This window comes from Osmerus mordax, chromosome 26, assembly GCF_038355195.1.
Source record: "Osmerus mordax isolate fOsmMor3 chromosome 26, fOsmMor3.pri, whole genome shotgun sequence".
Classification (NCBI taxonomy): Eukaryota; Metazoa; Chordata; class Actinopteri; order Osmeriformes; family Osmeridae; genus Osmerus; species Osmerus mordax.
The window spans coordinates 1,905,789-1,923,608 of NC_090075.1; the positions used below are offsets into that span (position 1 = coordinate 1,905,789).

Sequence of the window (17,820 nt, forward strand, 5' to 3'; positions counted from 1 at the left end):
GCTTCGTAGGCTACGACTCCATACTTTTTAAGGGTAAAAAAAAAAGACTGCAATTTAAGACCTCGGATGAAAATCTGGCCGTTTTTAAAAGGTTTTAAGGCCTTCAATTTAAAGTTCAGAATGTTGACCCCGCGGGAACCCTGCATTAACCTTGGCCTTCCATTTATCGTAGAACTACAACCTTTTAGTCCGGTCTAAGTTCAGACTATGTGGACGTGTAGTTAAACAAAGACATTAGATGGGGAACGGACGGACAAAAAAAAGACGACGATTTTTAAGAAGTTCACAACTAGGTTGTTTATTTCATCATGATAACTGATACAGGATAAATGTTATACATTCTTTTTTTTAACACTGATATTTTGTTTTTATTTTCAATTTCAGTATGCAAAAAAGACACGAGACCAAAAAAAGATTTGGTGAAATTATGAATATGGTACATAATTCTGATGGTTCATAAAATTAACAAATTTCAATCAACTGTGAGGACCACAAGTGCCCCTGGCGATCATTTGTTTAGATAAGTCACGAGACAAAAAAGAAAAACGAAAATCAACAAAATAACACAGAAAAAAAAACAAACATCAAAAAGAGTTGGCTGCAAGGATCACACTGAGGATCGTGTGTCTCGTCTTACAGTTGGGTTTCTCCTTATATTCACCTCCGTAGGTACGTATTTAAAATACCGTCTTTACTTGCTGTGTACATATATGCATACACACACAGTTCTGCAGTTCCTAGAGCCGGGCTGTACTGTACAAAAGACGGTAGTGGCGATCTGGACATCTCAGTATAAACACGTCAAACGGAAGGCGCTCTGGCTTCAAAAGCTAGTAAAAACTACGACTGACTTTTTTTTTTTGTTTTGTTTTTTTGTTTAAAAGACAAAAGAAAAAAAAAATCAATAAGAAGAGACATTCACATTTCTGAAACAAATTATTTGCGAATCTCCCATTTGTCGGTGATCAGGCCTCCTTCCTGTAGGACCACCTTCCATCATGTCTGACCTCCACCACTAGGGGGCGGTGTCTGTCTGTGTTAACATGTCTCTGCCACCTAGCGGCCAAACAGGCCTTCAACAGCTCAATCAGACTGCAGCTTGTGAGTGTGTATACGTGTGTGTGTGTGTGTGTGTGAAAGAGAGAAAGAGAGAGAGTGCTTGTGTGTGTGTGTGTGTGTGTGTGTATCCGTGTCTACGGTGAGGCGGGGGGCTTACTGCCGCTGTAGTGAACTTGGTATCTGTTGACCGGCTGACCCTTGATCTGTGTGGACAGGCAGCTGGTCTTGCAGGGTATCATGTCCTCCTCCGCCTCGCCCAGCAGCCAATCCTGGACCGAGCGATCGGCCAACGCGCTCACGTGATTGGCCAGCCAGCCCTGGTGCCACTTGTTGAAGCGCTCGTGCTGCTTCACGGCCACTCTGTGCTGAGACTGGAGGGAGAACGAGAGAAAGAACCAAGGATGAGAGGAGAGATGAAGGATGAGAGGAGACACCAAGGATGAGAGGAGAGACCAAGGATGAGAGGAGAGACCAAGGATGAGAGGAGAGACGAAGGATGAGAGGAGAGACCAAGGATGAGGAGACACGAAGGATGAGAGGAGAGGGTAAAGAGTGGACGAGTGGCTGCTGTGATCAGCCTCTGGTTTTCAGCGGCGCTCGTTATCGACCGAGCTGCGAGCTCAGCAGGCAGAACTGGTTCTACCCAACTACTAAGAGGACCAGAACAGGAGAAGGGCAAGTGGGCCAGGGAGAATGAATGAAAACCTTCAGCCCTACAACAGACATTAGCGACTATCCACACGCTAGTTAGCATTTAGCCTTCTCATCTCTAGCCTGTACCGAACCACACACACACAAACGCATTTCCTGAACAACTCCCAAGTCCTTCTCTGCTCGTGTCTACATATTTACACCCCTCCCACCCCCTCCCCCTCCCCTACCTTGCGGGCCTTGACCAGCGCGCCTCGGCGGTACATGTAGTCCTCAGAGTTCATGACGAACACCATCTTGTGGGTGTTGAGCTTGAAGCGGCACTCCAGACTGCCGGCACTCTCCACGCCCAGCTGCCTCTGCCACTCCCTCCTGCAGCGCATCGCCTCCACCTGGCGGACCTGCCAGCGGCGGAACCGACGCAGGTTCCTTGGGGAGGGGAGAGAGAGGTAGTTACGAGGAGAGAGAGAGAGGTAGGGACGAGGAGAGAGAGAGGGACGAGGAGAGAGAGAGAGACAGAGAGGTAGGGACGAGGAGAGAGAGAGACAGAGACACACAGACAGAGGTGAGTGTGTCAGGTACAGTCAAAGCACTTGAGAGGGGTATTCCAGCCTGGTGCAGCTGTCCTGGGGAGGTGAGAGCAGCTGTGGGAGGTCTCACCTGGGAAGGAAGACTGGTTTGAAGAAGTATCCCTCTCCTCCGGAGCACAGGGTCGAGTCTGTCCCCACAAACTGCTCCATGTAGCTGGACAAACACTGGGGGCAGGGAGGGGGAGGGGGTTATGGAGGGCCAACTGCAGTCAGCTCAGCTAGCCAGCTTGGCCAGTCAACCAGTGTTTCCACTCCCCCACTAACTTGACCCTAGGCTGTACCTGGACGTCCAGCGGGTCGTCAGCTTGGGCCTCCTCTGTGTCCAGCAGCTCGATGGTCAGGGTCACCTGACCCTTGTTCTGGATAAACATCACCTGGAATTTAACACAAACCATTAGCAAACATCCCATCTCACTGCCTCTGCGGGGGGGCTCTCCCGGTCCTCTCCTCCCACCTTGAAGCAGTTCTCCTCGGCCATCACCCGCTCGGCCTTCCACTGGTAGCTGGTCTCCCAGGCGGCTCTCACACACTGGGAGGACAAGTTTCCCCCCGCCGCCCCCCTCTTCCTCTCCGCCAGGTAGAGCTCAGCCACCTGCAGACACACCTCGTCACTGACCAGGTGCTGCAGCTGGGGGGGGAGGAGGGAGGGAGAGAGGGAGGGAGATATGGTATTTCAATCATGATTAATCAGTAATTCCAACATTCAGAAATGAGCCTGCGGTTGTTTCCACACAGTCCTGAGAGTCCTCCTCCCCCTACCTGTCGGATGATGTTGTGGATGAGCTTGTCGATGGTGAAGCCGATGTAGGCGTGGATGGTGAACATCTCTCTCAGAGTGTCCTCGTACTGGGTGGACTCCAGGTTCCCATCCAGCAAGCTGCGCACCATGTCCAGGAAGGCAGGGTAGTACTCCTCCAGCTCCACCTCACCTGCACACACACACACACACAGTGACAATCTGGGTCTGGTGTGTGTGTGTGTGTGTGTACAAAGACCTTCCTCATCTTCCTAGACCAGGTTTCTAACCTTACATCACGTGTCTAGTACAACAATTACACATTTAAAAACAGACACGCAAGCAAGAATGTCAGAGGTCAGACTTACTGGGCTGTTTGAGTCTGAGCTCCATGGCCAGGTCGCTGGCCTTGTCCCTCCTCCCCTCCGCCATCAGCAGCCTCTCCCGGCTCTGCTCCGCCCGGTGCTCCAGCAGCTGCCGCTCCGCCTGCCGGTACACGCGCAGCAGCCGGGAGCACAGCGTCTGGTGCAGCCGCAGGAAGAAGTACCAGTTGTTGTTGACGAACAGCAGGTTGTAGACGCCGTCCATCTCCTTCTGGTGCTCCGCCTCAGGGTCGCGCAGGTCCACCTTCTCAGCCACGCCCTCCTGGGGGGCGGGGCCGGGGTTGGTGGGAGGACCCGCCCCCTGGGAGGCGGAGTCTGTGTCGGCGTTGGCGGCGGGCTGAGGAGGGCTGCAGCGCCTTCTCCTGGACTCTCCGTTCAGCTGCTGGGGCTGGCTCTGGGGCGGGCCCTGCGGCGGCGGCTGCTGCTGTTGTTGTTGATTTCCGGTGGTTGCCGTGGCTCCGGCCGTGCTGCTACTGTTGCTGCTCCCGCCTCCGCTCCCCGCGCTGGCTCCGCCCTCCCCACGCTCGCCGTGGTCCTCGGGCTCCGCCTCCTCGTCCGTCCAGTCCTCGGTGTCGCTGAGCTCGCCGCGGCGCGAGAAGAACAGGTCGGGGACAAAGTGCTGCACGATGCGCTTGATGTGGTCCTTGTCGTCCTTGTGGATGGCGGGCTGCCGCTTGACGTGGTAGATGATGAGCGCCGCCGCGTCCTCCAGGATCTGCTTGTCGTCGTAGGTGAACACCATGTGGGGCTCGCTGGGCAGCGAGGACGAGCCCGTGCCACCGCTGCCCGTGCCGTCACGCCCCTGCTGACCCACGCCGCCCTCCTCCGTGCTCTGCTCCTGGCGCTGGAACACACACACACACACACACACACAGACACACAGACACACAGACACACACACACACACACACACACGTTAAGATAAATGTCAGACAAAAACATGTGCGCTGCTTTGGCATCTGCTATAAAATATCACATTTAATTGCGCAGATGGTTCTCTGTATGTGAGCACTTAACTTTAAAAAAAGGAAGTGTGTGTGAGAGTGGATCGCCCATGATGGGGAAGTTGTTTATTTAAGTTAGTCCCTCAGAGGGGAGACGCCTGCCGTATTCGGACCTACCTCGTCATAGACGCTCTCGATCTCGTTGAGCAGGCTCTTGGAGCGCAGGGCCTTCATGTCGTTCTGTTTGAAGTTGACCCCCTGGTGGTCCAGAGACTTGAGGTAGGCCTTCTCATACTGCTCCCTCCAGATCTTGTTGAAGCCCTGCTGGGCCTCTCTCCACTCCTCCTCCTTGGCTTTCAATCTGGAGAGACAGGAGAGGGTGGGTCCATGCCGACACCTTGGAGAGATCTGTGTGTGTGTGTGTGTGTGTGTGTGTGTGTGTGTGTGCTAACCTCTTCAGCACTACAGGCACGGCAGTTGCCGGGCTTCTCTTCAGACCCTCGATGATCTCCGGGGCCTTGTCGCCATAGATACGGTACACGGCCCGGCGCTGGATGACCTCGGAGGTGCCGCCCAGGCAGTCGTCCAGCCGGAAGCGGTCCTGGTCCTCCGGCGACAGGCGGGACAGCTTCTTCTGGACGCTCTCCAGAACCCGGATGGTGGCCAGGTTAGTCTCCAAGACAACATCCAGCTGGGAGAGGGGGGTGGGGGGGGTGGGGGGGGAGGACAGTTATCAGTTGACCTTGGGAGTCCTAAAGAGGGGTCAGATGGCTGAGAGGTTAGTGAGTCTGGCTATTAATCAGAAGGTTGCCGGTTCGATTCCCACCCGTGCAAAATGATGTGTCCTTGGGCAAGGCACTTCACCCTACTTGCCTCGGGTGGAATGTCCCTGTACTTACTGTAAGTCACTCTGGATAAGAGCATCTGCTAAATGACTAAATGTAAATATAAATGTATAGAGGTGATCAACACGGGGGGGGAACACGGGGGTTGTTCTAGAACCCGTGGACGGTTCTAGAACCCGTTGACGGTTCTAGAACGGCGAGACGTACCTCAAACCTCTCGTCCTCGCAGCGGTGCAGCTGCTCCTCGTACGGGGTCTTCTTGGAGCTGACGAAGGTCGAGTCCTCGGACCAGGAGGGGAACGAGACCCACGTGTCGTTCAGCACCTGCACACACATCACACACACACACAGGTTATAATGCGCTTTCCCCACGCTGGTCCTGCGGAACTGCCGGAACCTTCCAGAACCCGGGGCGGGGTCCTACCTCCTTGCAGATGGCGGTGCGTCCGCTGCACTTGGGCTGTTGGTAGGTCTTGGGCAGAGCCCTGTAGCTGGAGCCCAGGCGCTTGCAGGAGGCATAGTCCACCTCGCGACCCCCGCCCCCCTCCATGTAGCGGTCGGCCAGCCCTGGAAGCACGTGGGACAGCTCCTTGTCCCCCAGGAACGACTTGAACTGGCTGTACAACTCTGGGAACTTCCTGCCGCGGACACACCGGCGCACGGACACACGTGTTAACGGGAATGTCTCCTTGGACACTTGGCCAGAAAGGCCTGGCGGCTTAACCACTGTTCCAAATACCTCCCCCCTCCCAGGAAGATGTACACTCTGAGGGGCTCACCTACTCCCCTGACCAGGGAGGGTTCACCAAACCCAAGGTCCCCTTCCCAGCCCCAGGTCCCCTTCCCAGCCCCAGGTCCCCTTCCCAGCCCCAGGTCCCCTTCCCAGCCCCAGGTCCCCTTCCCAGCCCCAGGTCCCCTTCCCAGCCCCCGGTCCCCTTCCCAGCCCCAGCCCCCCAGGTCCTCTTACCCCAGGAAGGGAGTGACAAGCTGGAGCAGCTCTGATCCTGACACCACCTCCTGGTTGAACAGGGCGATGCAGCGCAGGAAGTTCTCGTACACTTCCTGGCTCTTGAACAGGCGGCGAACCTGCAACAACAGTGTCACATTCCAGACCAGAACAAACGACAACAGATAAACGGTGTGGGGGAGGGAGGGGGGCGAAGCGACTGCCATTCCCCTGCGCAATCCTTATCTCTACCTTATCAAAGAAGGTGAATTCTCTCAGGACTCCATGCTTTCCAACCGCGGCAAAGGACTGGTCTTTGGAACATGAGAACTTCATTTTTTTCTGGACAAGGGGAGAGAAAAATGGAGGGAAAATGGAGACCATAGAGGTTACAACATTACAAAAAAAAAAAAACTCTCCTTTCGAACTGGGTTGTGTTTCCGAGGCAACGGCAGGAGACGTGAGCAAGCGAGGATCCTGGAGACTAGAGCCGGCCCTGTCCACCTGTGAGGAGCAGGGTGCGGCCAGGCAGGAGGCCTACCTGGAGCAGGGGGGTCAGGCAGGAGGCCTACCTGGAGCAGGGGGGTCAGGCAAGAGGCCTACCTTGAACAGGGGGGGTCATGTGCGGCCAGGCAGGAGGCCTACCTTGAGCAGGGGGGTCATGTGCGGCAGAAGCATGGGCCTGGGTCTCTTCTTGCTCTGCTTGCTCAGGTCGTCCTCTTCAGGCCTCTTCAGGGGGTCTTTCCCTGTGAGAGAGCTGCCTGTGAACTGGAGGGAGAGAGAGGGAGGGAGAGAGGGAGGGAGGGAGAGAAGGAGAGGGAAGGAGAGAGGGAGGGAGAGAGAGAGAGGGAGGAAGAGAGAGGGAGGGAGAGAAGGAGAGGGAAGGAGAGAGGGAGAGAGGGAGGGAGAGAGAGAGAGGGAGGAAGAGAGAGGGAGGGAGAGAAGGAGAGGGAGGGAGAGAAGGAGAGGGAGGGAGGAAGAGAGGGAGGAAGAGAGAGAGAGGGAGGAAGAGAGAGAGAGGGAGGAAGAGAGAGAGAAGGAGGGAGAGGGAGGGAGACCAGATATATTTTTCATTAAACATCATGTCATCGCGGATGCAAAAAAACATCAATGTTGCAAGTCATCCTAGCCACTCACGCATTTCTCTGCGTCTTGACCGAGCTCACCAGTGATCTCTTGGCGTCGGGCAGGAACTGTCCAAACTCAGCCAGCAGGTCCTCCTGGCCCTTGAAGAGGCTGGCCACCTTGGAGAACACCTCATCCTCCGTCATCCCACTGCTGCCGCGCCCGCGACTGTCCCTCACCTCCAACTGCTCCTTCTGATAGAGGGACACGCACCCCCGCGCACCCCCGCGCACACACACAGCATGAATAAAAAGAAAACACATAGGTCATGGAGATTCAGTGTTGACTATTGAGACAGAAACTAACACTCTTCTCCCCTTCCTGTGACTAGAATTCCCACACTTCAGCCCTGAGGAAAGGCTTTGTGCTGGAATGTCAGCGCTTGAAGTTGAAGTCACAGCAAAGGGAAAAAGCAGGCGACTTTTTCCCCTTCAGTTCTAGGAAGAAAGGACCAAAACACACACACACTGTTAGCTAGTCCGAGGCACTGTGGGGTGATAGTTGCCTCCACAGTATTATCCAACTGCACTGCCATGTGGCCTTGGCCTAGATACTGTTACAACAACAAACCTGTCTAAAACCACAGCCAGCAAAACTGGACTGCGAATTCTCAGATGATATACACCCATAGATGTGTAGAATATCCCACTAGTTGTATTTCCATATGGACACATCCCAGCTCCTCAAAGATAAGGCGTGTGAATAACATGAACACATAACAGTACACTCAGGACAGGGGTAGACTGGTAGGAGTATTTCTCAAGGGAAGCGCAGCACACCATCCTCCACTGTACCTGGTAGGTGTGCAGGATCTCCAGGAAGGCCCTGTAGATCTCGGGATGGTCCAGGAAGCGGTTCTTGATCTTGTTGACGTAGCTGATGGCGCTGTCAAACTCCACGGGGCTGGGCTCTGAGGCCGGAGGGGACACGGAGGAGGAGGGTGGCTGGGCCTGGCTCTCCCTGCTGGGCAGGGGCAGCGACAGTCTGCTGGGTGCCTCTGGGGGCCCCGAGGACGAGGAGAGGCTCTCTGGAGAGGCCACGGCCTCGCTGGGGGCAGGGCCGGCCTCCGGGGCAGCAGAGGCACTGGTGGACACGCTGCCCACGGCAATGGGCATGTTCTTACCCTGGCCTGGGGACACCTGGTCCAGACACAAGACTGTTTTTAGAGGCTGCACAAGCTCAGATACAAGGAGTCAGGTGGCTGAGCGGTGAAGGAGTTGGGCTAGTAATCTGAATGTTACAAGTTTGATTCCCGGCTGCGCAAAATGACGTTGTGTCCTTGGGCAAGGCACTTCACCCTACTTGCCTCGGGGGAATGTCCCTGTACTTACTGTAAGTCGCTCTGGATAAGAGCGTCTGATAAATGACTAAATGTAAATGTAGATACAAGGAGGGTTAAGCCAGACATGAGGGCCCGGGTTGGGAATCAGGTCTGTGTTCACTGTGCGATTACGTCAAGTTAATAAATACAATATAAACTTTTTTGGGAAACATCAAGCATGGATTATTTTCAGCTTCAGCCGTATAACATGTAGACACAAAGTAAACACAATCTCATCAACTGAAGGCAACTTGTGTTCGAGACAAGACAATTCAGCGACTTCACTACAAACAGCCTTTTCTTTCTTTCCTGACCCTTGAAGAAAGCTGACTAGAAAAGACGCGAGGGAAGAACCATGTGATGGAAATCAAATGAATGTGCCATTCAATCCATTCATATACACTTGCCAACTCTACTGCACATTAATAACAGACAAGAGTCCGAGTCTCACGAAAACACAGATTCAAACTCTAACCTGGGCAGAGAAGGGAGACTGCAGGTAGACCATTCCATTCTTGGGTATTTCTATCCGATACCCCGGGGGCAGGAAGGCATTGAATCCCAAAACCAAGTCTGGGTGTCCGTGGAAGAGCTGCGACACTCGGTTTATAACGCCTGGAGTGTCGATGCTAAGGAAGGACAGAGATCGCGTTTTATTTTTTTTAACCAATTTGTTAAATATAAAAAAATATCGAGGATGCCGTTTTGTTGTCATATACAGTGACATCATACCTTTGAGATTTGAATTCCTTCATTATGTCCAGGAATTTGTTGTATATTCCCGGGTCATTTCCGAACCGTATTTTGACTTGGTCCAGGTATGATAGGGCATCTTCCACCTAGGGAGGGAAAAAAGAATCAGTCAGCTACAACCTCTCCTAGAAGTAGGAGAAAGCTCCGTTGCCACCGCTAACTTAACACTTGCCGGAGACACAACATATCATTCACATGACGTTTTTTCTCTCAACATCCTAGATGCAGCAGTCAGGAATCTGGGCAGGTAGTTTAATACAGATTTATTGAACAATGGCCCTATTGTGCGTCTCCTAATTATTGCCATTGCTGACAAATTTACTATCAACCCGAAAAAGAATAATACTGCATTCGATCAAAGATGCAATGTCAGTTTGCAATGCTTTGAATTTGTCTCCAGCTCACCAGCAACAATCTCGTTATAACAATATGACAATCGGGCGAACAGAAAGGACACACCACTGCAGTGGTTCCTCGCAAAAAACTACCTCTTAAGATGTCGTTTACTTCTCAGCCATAGTGCTCATACAACCAATTTATCTGAACAACCAACGCACAAACACTACTAGTGGTTCACGTTTAAAGTAGTAAACATGTCATATCGCATTGACTATGTGCTTAGTATTAGTAGCTAGCGAAGGCTAGCACGTTACGCTAGCTTCGTCCTCGACTTTGTTCTGGAAAAGGGGAGCAAGAAGGAACTTCGTACAATCGAGGAGTTAGCTAGCTAGCTGCTCAGTCATCAGCTAACTAGTTAAATATAAAAAAAATGTAATGCCCAGCGGCAAAACAGCAATGGAAAATGTCAAATAAATTGCAAATGCTGACGAAATAGAAATAGCGAGCTTGTTAATGCCATCGGAACGCATTCCATTCAACACCAGTAGCTAGCCTAGCTAGTTAGCAGCATCGAGAGAAAGGCATCTGACGAACACAAAATGGTTCTGACTATGAGAAGACTTTTCTCGTTTTTGTCCCCGTCTCTTACCTTCAGTTTTTGAAAGTGTTGTTGTTGTACTTGTTTTTGAACAACATAGGCCTTGTCTTGAATTTGGTTTATTGGTTTCGTGTTGCTGTGGGTCTGAATCTTCGCCATTATCCCGGCGATAGGAGGCTTGAAAGCCACCGCAAGTTGATTAGCTGTAAGCTCGGTATATCTGGTGTTGGCTGGCCGACAAATCTTGCTCTTCGTCGGATAGTCAAGCTCCCTTGCTGCTAGCAACCTTTAGTTGACTAGCCAGCAGTCCGCAGCACAGGGAAAATCCAGCCGAGTGTAGCCTAATGACAAGCCGGGCACTACTCGATGCGACTTTGATTGAATGCCATTATTGATTACAATTTTGACTAAAGATGACCAACGGCAGACTGAAGATTCGGAAAATAACCCTTGAGACAATGGTCGCTGATTATGTTATTTTAATAAACTATCGACTGTCTCTTTAAATTCGGCGGCAGCTGTGCAATCAGTCTAGGCGTCCGGAAGCCCAGTTGATCTGAAAAATCACTGTGCGCAGACTCAGCATGAAAGGGGTGGAGTTGATCTCACGACCGAGACAAACTGTTCCTCAAGCTCGCTTCTCACTGAAATGGTTGTGAGCATGTTTTCGTCATCACTTGACAACGCAATATCATTATATAAACACATCGCAGTACATGTCCGTTCCCTCGAGCACCTTCAGAATATGTCTATTTAACTATTATTGCCGTAAACCGATAATAGGCTGTAGGGCGTGCCATGAAACAATGCGAAAGACTCTGAAGGTGACAACCACAAACGGTATCATATCGGCGGATATATCTATCACGTAGACCGCTCCTCAATAACAACCACTTCACTCAAGTGGTAATGTCAAAACTAATAGTCTTGCACAACTCAAATCTTCTGCCTTAACGTCCATCCCTCAATTGTCAACCGCTTATCCGGAGTCTGGTCGCGGGGGAAGCATAATGTGTGATACAAAATCAGAGGATCCGATTAGCTATTAAAAAGTAATTTATTAGTAATGATACAGTAATCCATGAAGGCTTAACTCATTCTAAAGTCTGGGTGAGAGATGGACAGTGCTTTATGTGAACAGTATAGTAGTAATAGTAGTAGAAATACTAAAAATGAAATCAACAACATTAGGAGTGGTGGGTTTTGGTGCATCTTAGTATGATGAAGCTAAGTACACAGACAGTGTACAGTAAAAAAAACGAGTTAAAATGAGTCGTAGTCATCTCTTAGATCTCATGCTGTCTCTCTTGTAACAGAGGTGGTCGGGAGACATGCTTCTGGGCTTCAGACCTGACGTTTTGTGCTCGTATTCAGGCTTCAGCTCAGCTAGCTAAGCTTCTCCGGTGCATCAGGACGTCTTGGCTGCTAGTTTCCACCTCTGGAGCCACTGTTGGAAAATCAGCCCATCTTGACACATCTCAGGCAGAGCTAGCTGGGCAGGCTGGTCCCACCTGCGCACACACACACACAAAGACAGCGGTTAGTCGCTCTAGCCCTACATTTAGTCATTTAGCAGATGCTCTTATCCAGAGCGACTTACAGTAAGTACAGGGACATTCCCCCCGAGGCAAGTAGGGTGAAGTGCCTTGCCCAAGGACACAACATAATTTGACACCACCGGGAATCGAACTAGCAACCTTCAGATTACTAGCCCGATTCCCTAACCGCTCAGCCACCTGACTCCAGCCCTAACACGAAGAAGGAGCAGGAGGGTCTGATGAACAGCAACTCATCTGAACAGAGATGGGAGGGTGTTGTAAGCCTAGCTGTTTTAAAGTTCAATCACCTTATAAACCATTCATAAACATCCTTACAGGGCACACATGCGACCAAACCACTGTCTCGATTCAATCCTGACTCCATATCGCCTCGTTCTTTTATATACCAACTATCATAGAAAATGTATTTTTAATAGTGCTCATGAATATGTTTATCCTTGGTAGGCACATTAGCTTCCACAAGGGCTGGACACCAGCAGGCTGGACACCAGAAGGCTGGACACCCTCACTCCAATTTCGTTTGTGTTCTTTGTTGTACTGACGCCGCGCAGGACTCACCAGTGGGTGATGGCCGTCTTGACCTGGCTGCCGTACTCCAGGCCTTGAGAGCAGCGCTGGTTCAGCTTCCTGATTCTGGGCAGCAGAGACTGGAGGATCTCCTTGTCTTCCTCCACCACCCTGGACAGCAGGGCTGGGGAGAAGACACACACACACACACGGGATCACTAACTCTATACATAACATTACTATCAAGAAATATAGAATATCAAGAAAAATATTACAATATGGTTACAAGCTTATTACAGAGTGGAAACGATGTCTGCCGATACAGCTGTGATGTCGTCAACCAATGTCTGGGGGCGGAACTACAAGGCAGCAATCTAATTGGATGAACTGAGAGTTCCTACAAGAAGAGGAAACGTCTGTCTGGCGGGCAAGGCGGAGGGTGTTTACCTTGCTGGTCGGGGGCGGGCAGCAGGGCCTGCTGGCGCTGGATGCTCTCCTGGGAGGTGGAGTGGAGCCGCAGCAGGTGACGCAGGAACCTTAGCTCCAGATGCTGGGAGAGAGCCTGGGAGCACAGCTGCTCTGGGGCCTGAAGGGGGAGCGAGAGACAGAGAAGGAGGGATGGGAGAGAGTATCATGGTTAGAGATGAGTTAACACTTGTTTGCCGTCTACATATCCCCAGACCTGAGGAGACCTGTAAGGTGGTACAGGTGTACGGTGGTACAGGTGTACGGTGGTACAGGTGTACGGTTGTACAGGTGTACGGTTGTACAGGTGTACGGTTGTACAGGTGTACGGTGGTACAGGTGTCTGCTGGTTTGTGCTGTGTTTCTGGTCCTGGACACCTTATAGAGAGGGAAGTCCAGGCTCTGGCACACGTTACGAAAGGAGGGGGCGTGGACCCGATGGATGGACAACCATGCAGCTGGGATCCTCTGCTCGCTGAAACCCAGAAGCAAGTCATCGTTGGCGAAACATTCCCAGAGGTACGAGAGGGTCAGATGCAAACAGCAGCTTCCTGTACCTGCTCACTCAAGTCTAATGACAAGCATATTTTCCATCTCTTCAGCTTTTCAAATCTTTGTTTACGTTCCTCAGCCGGAAACAGGCAGTCAGCTGACCAGGATGGCAACCGACCGAACAGGAAGTAGGAAGTGGTTCTTACCCATCCACAGTCCTGCGGTCCAGAGCGTCTAGCGACACCGTGACAAACTTCCTGACCTCCTGGGAGACGCAGTTCCGAAGGCCGTCGGCGGCTGTGATGACATCACTGAACTCTGGCCCCAGCTTCTCCTGAAAGAACTGGTCCACCTTGGGGCAGAGGAGCCAGTCAAAGGTAGCTGATGGAAAAAGCTTTTGGATGTTGACTTGGATTTACTGTACAGTGAAATTCCTGAAAGAAGTTCAAGGGACATGTTGAGGTAACGCGCGCATGGACACAGATCACAGACAAGGTTGGGAACGTCCAGTACCTCCTTGTGCAGACGAGTTAATTCAGTCTTGGTGGAGGAGTTAGCCTTGATCAGCCCTCTGATCTGCTCTTGTCTGGTGTCCTGTTCAGAGAACACAGAGGACAGCGGATCAGCTTCTGCTGGACTGAATGGATCTCAGCATTGTGGGACAACACATGCTCACACGAAGGGTGTGTGGGTGTAGCTGAATCCAGGTCTCGGGCTCGTTTAACAGGTTTTTCTGCCAAACGCTGTGTTTTTTTAAAGGTTGCTGGAGGTAAATTGTGGAATCAAAGTAAGGCTGAGAGAGGACGTGGGCGGGCTCTGTAAAGCCCCTTCACGGAACAAAGCACAAACATGTCAACAGCCGTGGCGAGTCTCTTCCGCCCCCCCTCTTCCCCCCCCTCCTCTCACCACCAGCTGTCTGAAGTCCAGGGTGCTCTGCCATTGGCGGTGGAGGTTCCTGAGGGCTTCCTGTCTGTCCCTGGCCTGCTGGTCCATGAGCTGGCACTGCTCTCGGACGCTGTCTCGGACTGCTGCCTGCGTCACGCCCTGCAGCTCCACGTCCAGGACAGTCCTGCACGCACACACACACACACATACACACACACACACACGTGAGAAAGGGGGGGTTGGAGCAGAGGGGGGCAAGGCATGTGAAGAGGCAAACACCTGGATCTGTTACACCTGGATCTGTTACACCTGGATCTAATAGATCCAGGTGTTACATCTGTAACACATCATGTTGTCACACATCTCCTGGGCCCAGTTGTCTGTGCCCCATCACTCCTTCCATCCCGGCTCATTAAGACAAAACAAGCTGAGGACTCACAGTGCCAGGCTCTCGCTCTGTGACTCCTGACCTCCTGTCGTCATCTCCAGCTCGGCCTCCTTCCTCTGGGCCTGGGCCTGGTTCTGGAGCTGCTGGATCCGAGCCCTGGTCTGGGACAGCTCCATCAGGCTCTCCTCTACCTCCTCCCACGCCGCCTGGTGGGTCACACACAGACATGAATCCTTGTTCGTCATTAGTAGTGTTCCTGAGGGTTGGCTTGAGCGATGCCTCGTTTCCAGTCCTGAATCTGTAACTGCATGGGAGTGTGTGCGTGTAGGCTTGTGTGTGTGTGTGTGGCGGGGGGGGGGGGGGGGGGGGGTAGCTACTTGTAGCAGAGTCTTCACTGGCGGTAGCTCCTCCTCTTCCTGTCTGGAGATGTCTAGCAGGTGGTTGTTTTCGTAGCGGAACCTGGAGCGAACACAAGCACAGCCGCTGTTGAAGCTCCAGTCTTCACGTGCTAGCCAGGGGGAGGCATGCTGAGTGTGGAGCGACAGAGCCGAAGGTACTTTACCGTAGGGCCTCCACATCTCCAGCCACATCCAGAGAGGCCAGCTTGTCCTCCAGAGCCGCGCCCTGGGCCACAGCCAGGTGCTGCAGGGCGGATAACACTTGGTCTGGAGGGTAGCCCTTCATCACATCCTGGAGACAGGACAAATAGGCCTCAAACTACTGGCAAACTGAACTGTCAGGGCCGACATTCAAATAGGTTTGAATCCACTGAGACATATATCCCATTTCCTTATGGGGTTGTGTGACCACTGACTCCATAGGCTTTGACGTCTTCCCTCCCTCTCTCTCCCTCTCTCTCTCTCACACACACACACACACACACACACACATACCTCCACGGTACTTAGCCAATGCTGAAACACCTTAGTCCTGTCTTCACGGGAGATACTGAAGAGAAACAGAAAGACATCAGTCACCGAGGACACATTCAGTAAACGGTCTGTGTGCGGCGTAGATCGACAGGATCTTTGTGTGGATGTGCTCTTCTTACTACGAGGCCGAGGCAGTCTGCGTCTTCAGCTCACTCTCCTGGAGAGACTGGAAGAAGGCTAGTCTCTCCTCACACAGCTCTCTCATCTCACACTGGCCAAAAGGGAGAGGCAACGAGGACAGGCGGGCTATAGATGCTGTCACTGTGTTATTTCTAGGTTTGTAACATTGTGTTGAGGTTATTACAGCTACAGATGAGACCTATGACCTGTGACCTATGACCTGTGCTTACCAGGACCTGAGGCTCTGCCACGGGCAGGTTCAAGTATTCTCCACTGTTGCTGTTGGATCCTTCATTCTTGAACACCACCTCTACCTCAGCTTTCCTGCCAAGGCACACACACACACACACACACAACCTCAACTGACCTGTATCGGGGACAAGACTTGTGTGTGTGTGTGTGTGTGTGTGTGTGTGTGTGTGTGTGTGGGGCTTACCTGGCTAGCTCCTCCAGAGTCTGACAGAAGCTGCTGATGTTGTGGGTGTGTTCTGACAGGGTGTGGCGCTCCCGGGCGCAGCGCTGCCTGAAAGCCTGCAGCAGGAGCTCTCTGCGCTGGCTGTCCTCCGCCCGGGCCTCGCTGCAGTCTATCGACTGCTCTGCTCAACACACAGTACAGCACTGAAGTCATTAATATATGTATGAGTGAATGAATTAACTTTGATATGTACTTAAACAAGCTGTTTTTACTGCACTGCTCAAAGCTAATTTGAGTACTAAAATCACAAAATAATTTTTTTTTTGATGACTGAATTAATAACCTAATGAATGAATAATGGACCAAATGAACGAATGAATCTCGACTACTCACCCTCGGTGGCCAGCTGGGCCTCGGTGCCGCTGATCTGGGAGTCCAGGTGGTTCAGCTCAGAACTCACTTCCTGGATCTGCTGCAGCAGGTCCTGTCTCCTCACAGCCTCACTCTGGCCCTCCACCTGCTTCAGCTACCACACGCACACACACACACACAAAGACACACACACACAGAGACGCAGACACACACACACACGCACAGAGACACACACAGGTACACACACACACTCAGCAACAGGGGTTTTGAGGCAGTATAGCGCAGTATATTACATATGTAGATGAAGAGACACTTGGATGTGAACAGTTACCTCTTTATCTTGTAGAAGTTTGTACCTGAGAAAAAAAAACTGTCAAGGACTCCAAACCAGTTATATTTGTGTCTGGAACACAATTAGGCTAAATGTTCATTTAGAGCCTTGGGCCAAGTACCGTGAAACGTAGACCTGTTTATGTTTTTTTTTTTTTTTTTTTACAGTTGAAGGATACCATTGGAGGTTCCCTCGCATAATCCTCACATTCCTAGAGAAGGGAGGGGCAGAAAAAGATGTGTGTGTGAGTGTGTGAATCTTCAAGCAACCTCACATTGTATTTCAAATTACATTACAGTAACAATTACAGCTATTCATTATTAGACAACCTGCCGATTGCTCACCTCTGATGGTAAACATGTTGTGTGATGTATTTCCATATGGAGGCCCCGTGTCCAACACATAACCTGAATCAAACAGAGATCAGGGGAGATACTTGATAAGGGACTGGACACTAGACGCTCCAACATATGCAACTAACAAGTGCTATGTCGTTAAAACACACTGTTGGACTTAGCTACTAGTAGCTGTGTAGATTAGTTGTCATTAACCCACGTTTTGAAGTACTTGTCATTAGGAAGACTTTTGGCTGGTAGGTTGAATTCCTCCGTTGCCCATCTCTTGAGCTCTCGCAACACGTTCCTGTCCCCCATTCTGTCAATACAAACACAGAAGTTACCCGTGTTGACATCGGCTACCTACTGTTGTGTGCTAGCTAAGAATAGCCCACTTTTAGGTAGGGCTAGCTAGCTTTCAAAGTGAGAGAACAGTACATTAGATTGTATTGATGAGTCTAAATAGATGCCTGGCTCATCAATAATGAGTGAGTAAAAATAAGTTAACTTCATTGTGGAATTTTAGGAAGAGAAAAACTTTGCTCTTACGTTGTTTGTTTACGTTTCCGTAAATTCAACTTCCCGCTCCTCAACGTATCCGGAGACTTTTTCTACCGTTTCCGGTCGCAGTAGAACAGTGAAACAGCGTTTCCGATTTTAGCTACATGGCCTTCAAAATAAGAGCATAGCCTGAAAAGTGGTAGGACTTTTACAATAGGCTGTGCAATG

The 17,820-nt window shown here is 51.4% G+C and overlaps 2 protein-coding genes across 4 annotated transcripts; both read right to left on the minus strand.

Moving 5' to 3' along the window:
- Window positions 1-271: 271 nt before the first annotated feature.
- sin3b (SIN3 transcription regulator family member B) lies at window positions 272-10,792 on the minus strand. Of its 3 annotated transcripts, none has more exons than XM_067229781.1 (19): window positions 10,342-10,792; window positions 9,333-9,439; window positions 9,076-9,229; window positions 8,074-8,418; window positions 7,321-7,473; window positions 6,800-6,922; window positions 6,407-6,484; window positions 6,176-6,294; window positions 5,633-5,846; window positions 5,416-5,532; window positions 4,816-5,054; window positions 4,541-4,724; window positions 3,405-4,263; window positions 3,060-3,229; window positions 2,755-2,928; window positions 2,582-2,674; window positions 2,371-2,465; window positions 1,941-2,139; window positions 272-1,430 (listed from the first exon to the last, which is right to left on the minus strand). In XM_067229781.1, exons 1-19 carry the CDS (start codon window positions 10,447-10,449, stop codon window positions 1,194-1,196), a joined length of 3,768 nt encoding a protein of 1,255 aa, XP_067085882.1. In that variant the 5' UTR covers window positions 10,450-10,792; the 3' UTR covers window positions 272-1,193. The 3 variants fall into 3 exon arrangements, with proteins under 3 accessions (XP_067085882.1, XP_067085881.1, XP_067085883.1); XM_067229780.1 differs by having other exon boundaries at window positions 6,407-6,496; XM_067229782.1 differs by lacking the exons at window positions 8,074-8,418; window positions 9,076-9,229; window positions 9,333-9,439; window positions 10,342-10,792 and adding an exon at window positions 7,586-7,597 and having other exon boundaries at window positions 6,407-6,496.
- A 573-nt stretch (window positions 10,793-11,365) lies between these two features.
- haus5 (HAUS augmin-like complex, subunit 5) lies at window positions 11,366-17,739 on the minus strand. Its single transcript, XM_067230000.1, has 20 exons — window positions 17,641-17,739; window positions 17,312-17,410; window positions 17,101-17,163; window positions 16,935-16,967; window positions 16,757-16,781; window positions 16,447-16,579; window positions 16,075-16,234; window positions 15,869-15,962; window positions 15,638-15,729; window positions 15,480-15,534; window positions 15,149-15,276; window positions 14,964-15,045; window positions 14,638-14,792; window positions 14,220-14,382; window positions 13,827-13,907; window positions 13,520-13,665; window positions 13,200-13,296; window positions 12,804-12,942; window positions 12,408-12,540; window positions 11,366-11,801 (listed from the first exon to the last, which is right to left on the minus strand). The coding sequence occupies exons 2-20, from the start codon at window positions 17,407-17,409 to the stop codon at window positions 11,699-11,701; spliced, it is 1,980 nt and encodes a 659-aa protein (XP_067086101.1). The 5' UTR covers window position 17,410; window positions 17,641-17,739; the 3' UTR covers window positions 11,366-11,698.
- Between the last annotated feature and the right edge of the window lie 81 nt (window positions 17,740-17,820).

Excerpts from the sequence above, each read along its gene's own strand:
- sin3b (XM_067229780.1), bottom strand. The coding sequence starts at position 10,449 with ATGGCGAAGATTCAGACCCACAGCAACACGAAACCAATAAACCAAATT. Across the intron at positions 5,055-5,415 it reads GCGAGGACGAGAGGTTTGAG|CTGGATGTTGTCTTGGAGAC; the intron begins GTACGTCTCGCC and ends CCCCTCTCCCAG. Across the intron at positions 4,264-4,540 it reads TCGAGAGCGTCTATGACGAG|CGCCAGGAGCAGAGCACGGA; the intron begins GTAGGTCCGAAT and ends TGTGTGTTCCAG.
- haus5 (XM_067230000.1), bottom strand. The coding sequence starts at position 17,409 with ATGGGGGACAGGAACGTGTTGCGAGAGCTCAAGAGATGGGCAACGGAG. Across the intron at positions 16,782-16,934 it reads ATGCGAGGGAACCTCCAATG|GTACAAACTTCTACAAGATA; the intron begins GTATCCTTCAAC and ends TTTTTTTCTCAG. Across the intron at positions 15,730-15,868 it reads TGGCAGAGCCTCAGGTCCTG|TGTGAGATGAGAGAGCTGTG; the intron begins GTAAGCACAGGT and ends CCTTTTGGCCAG.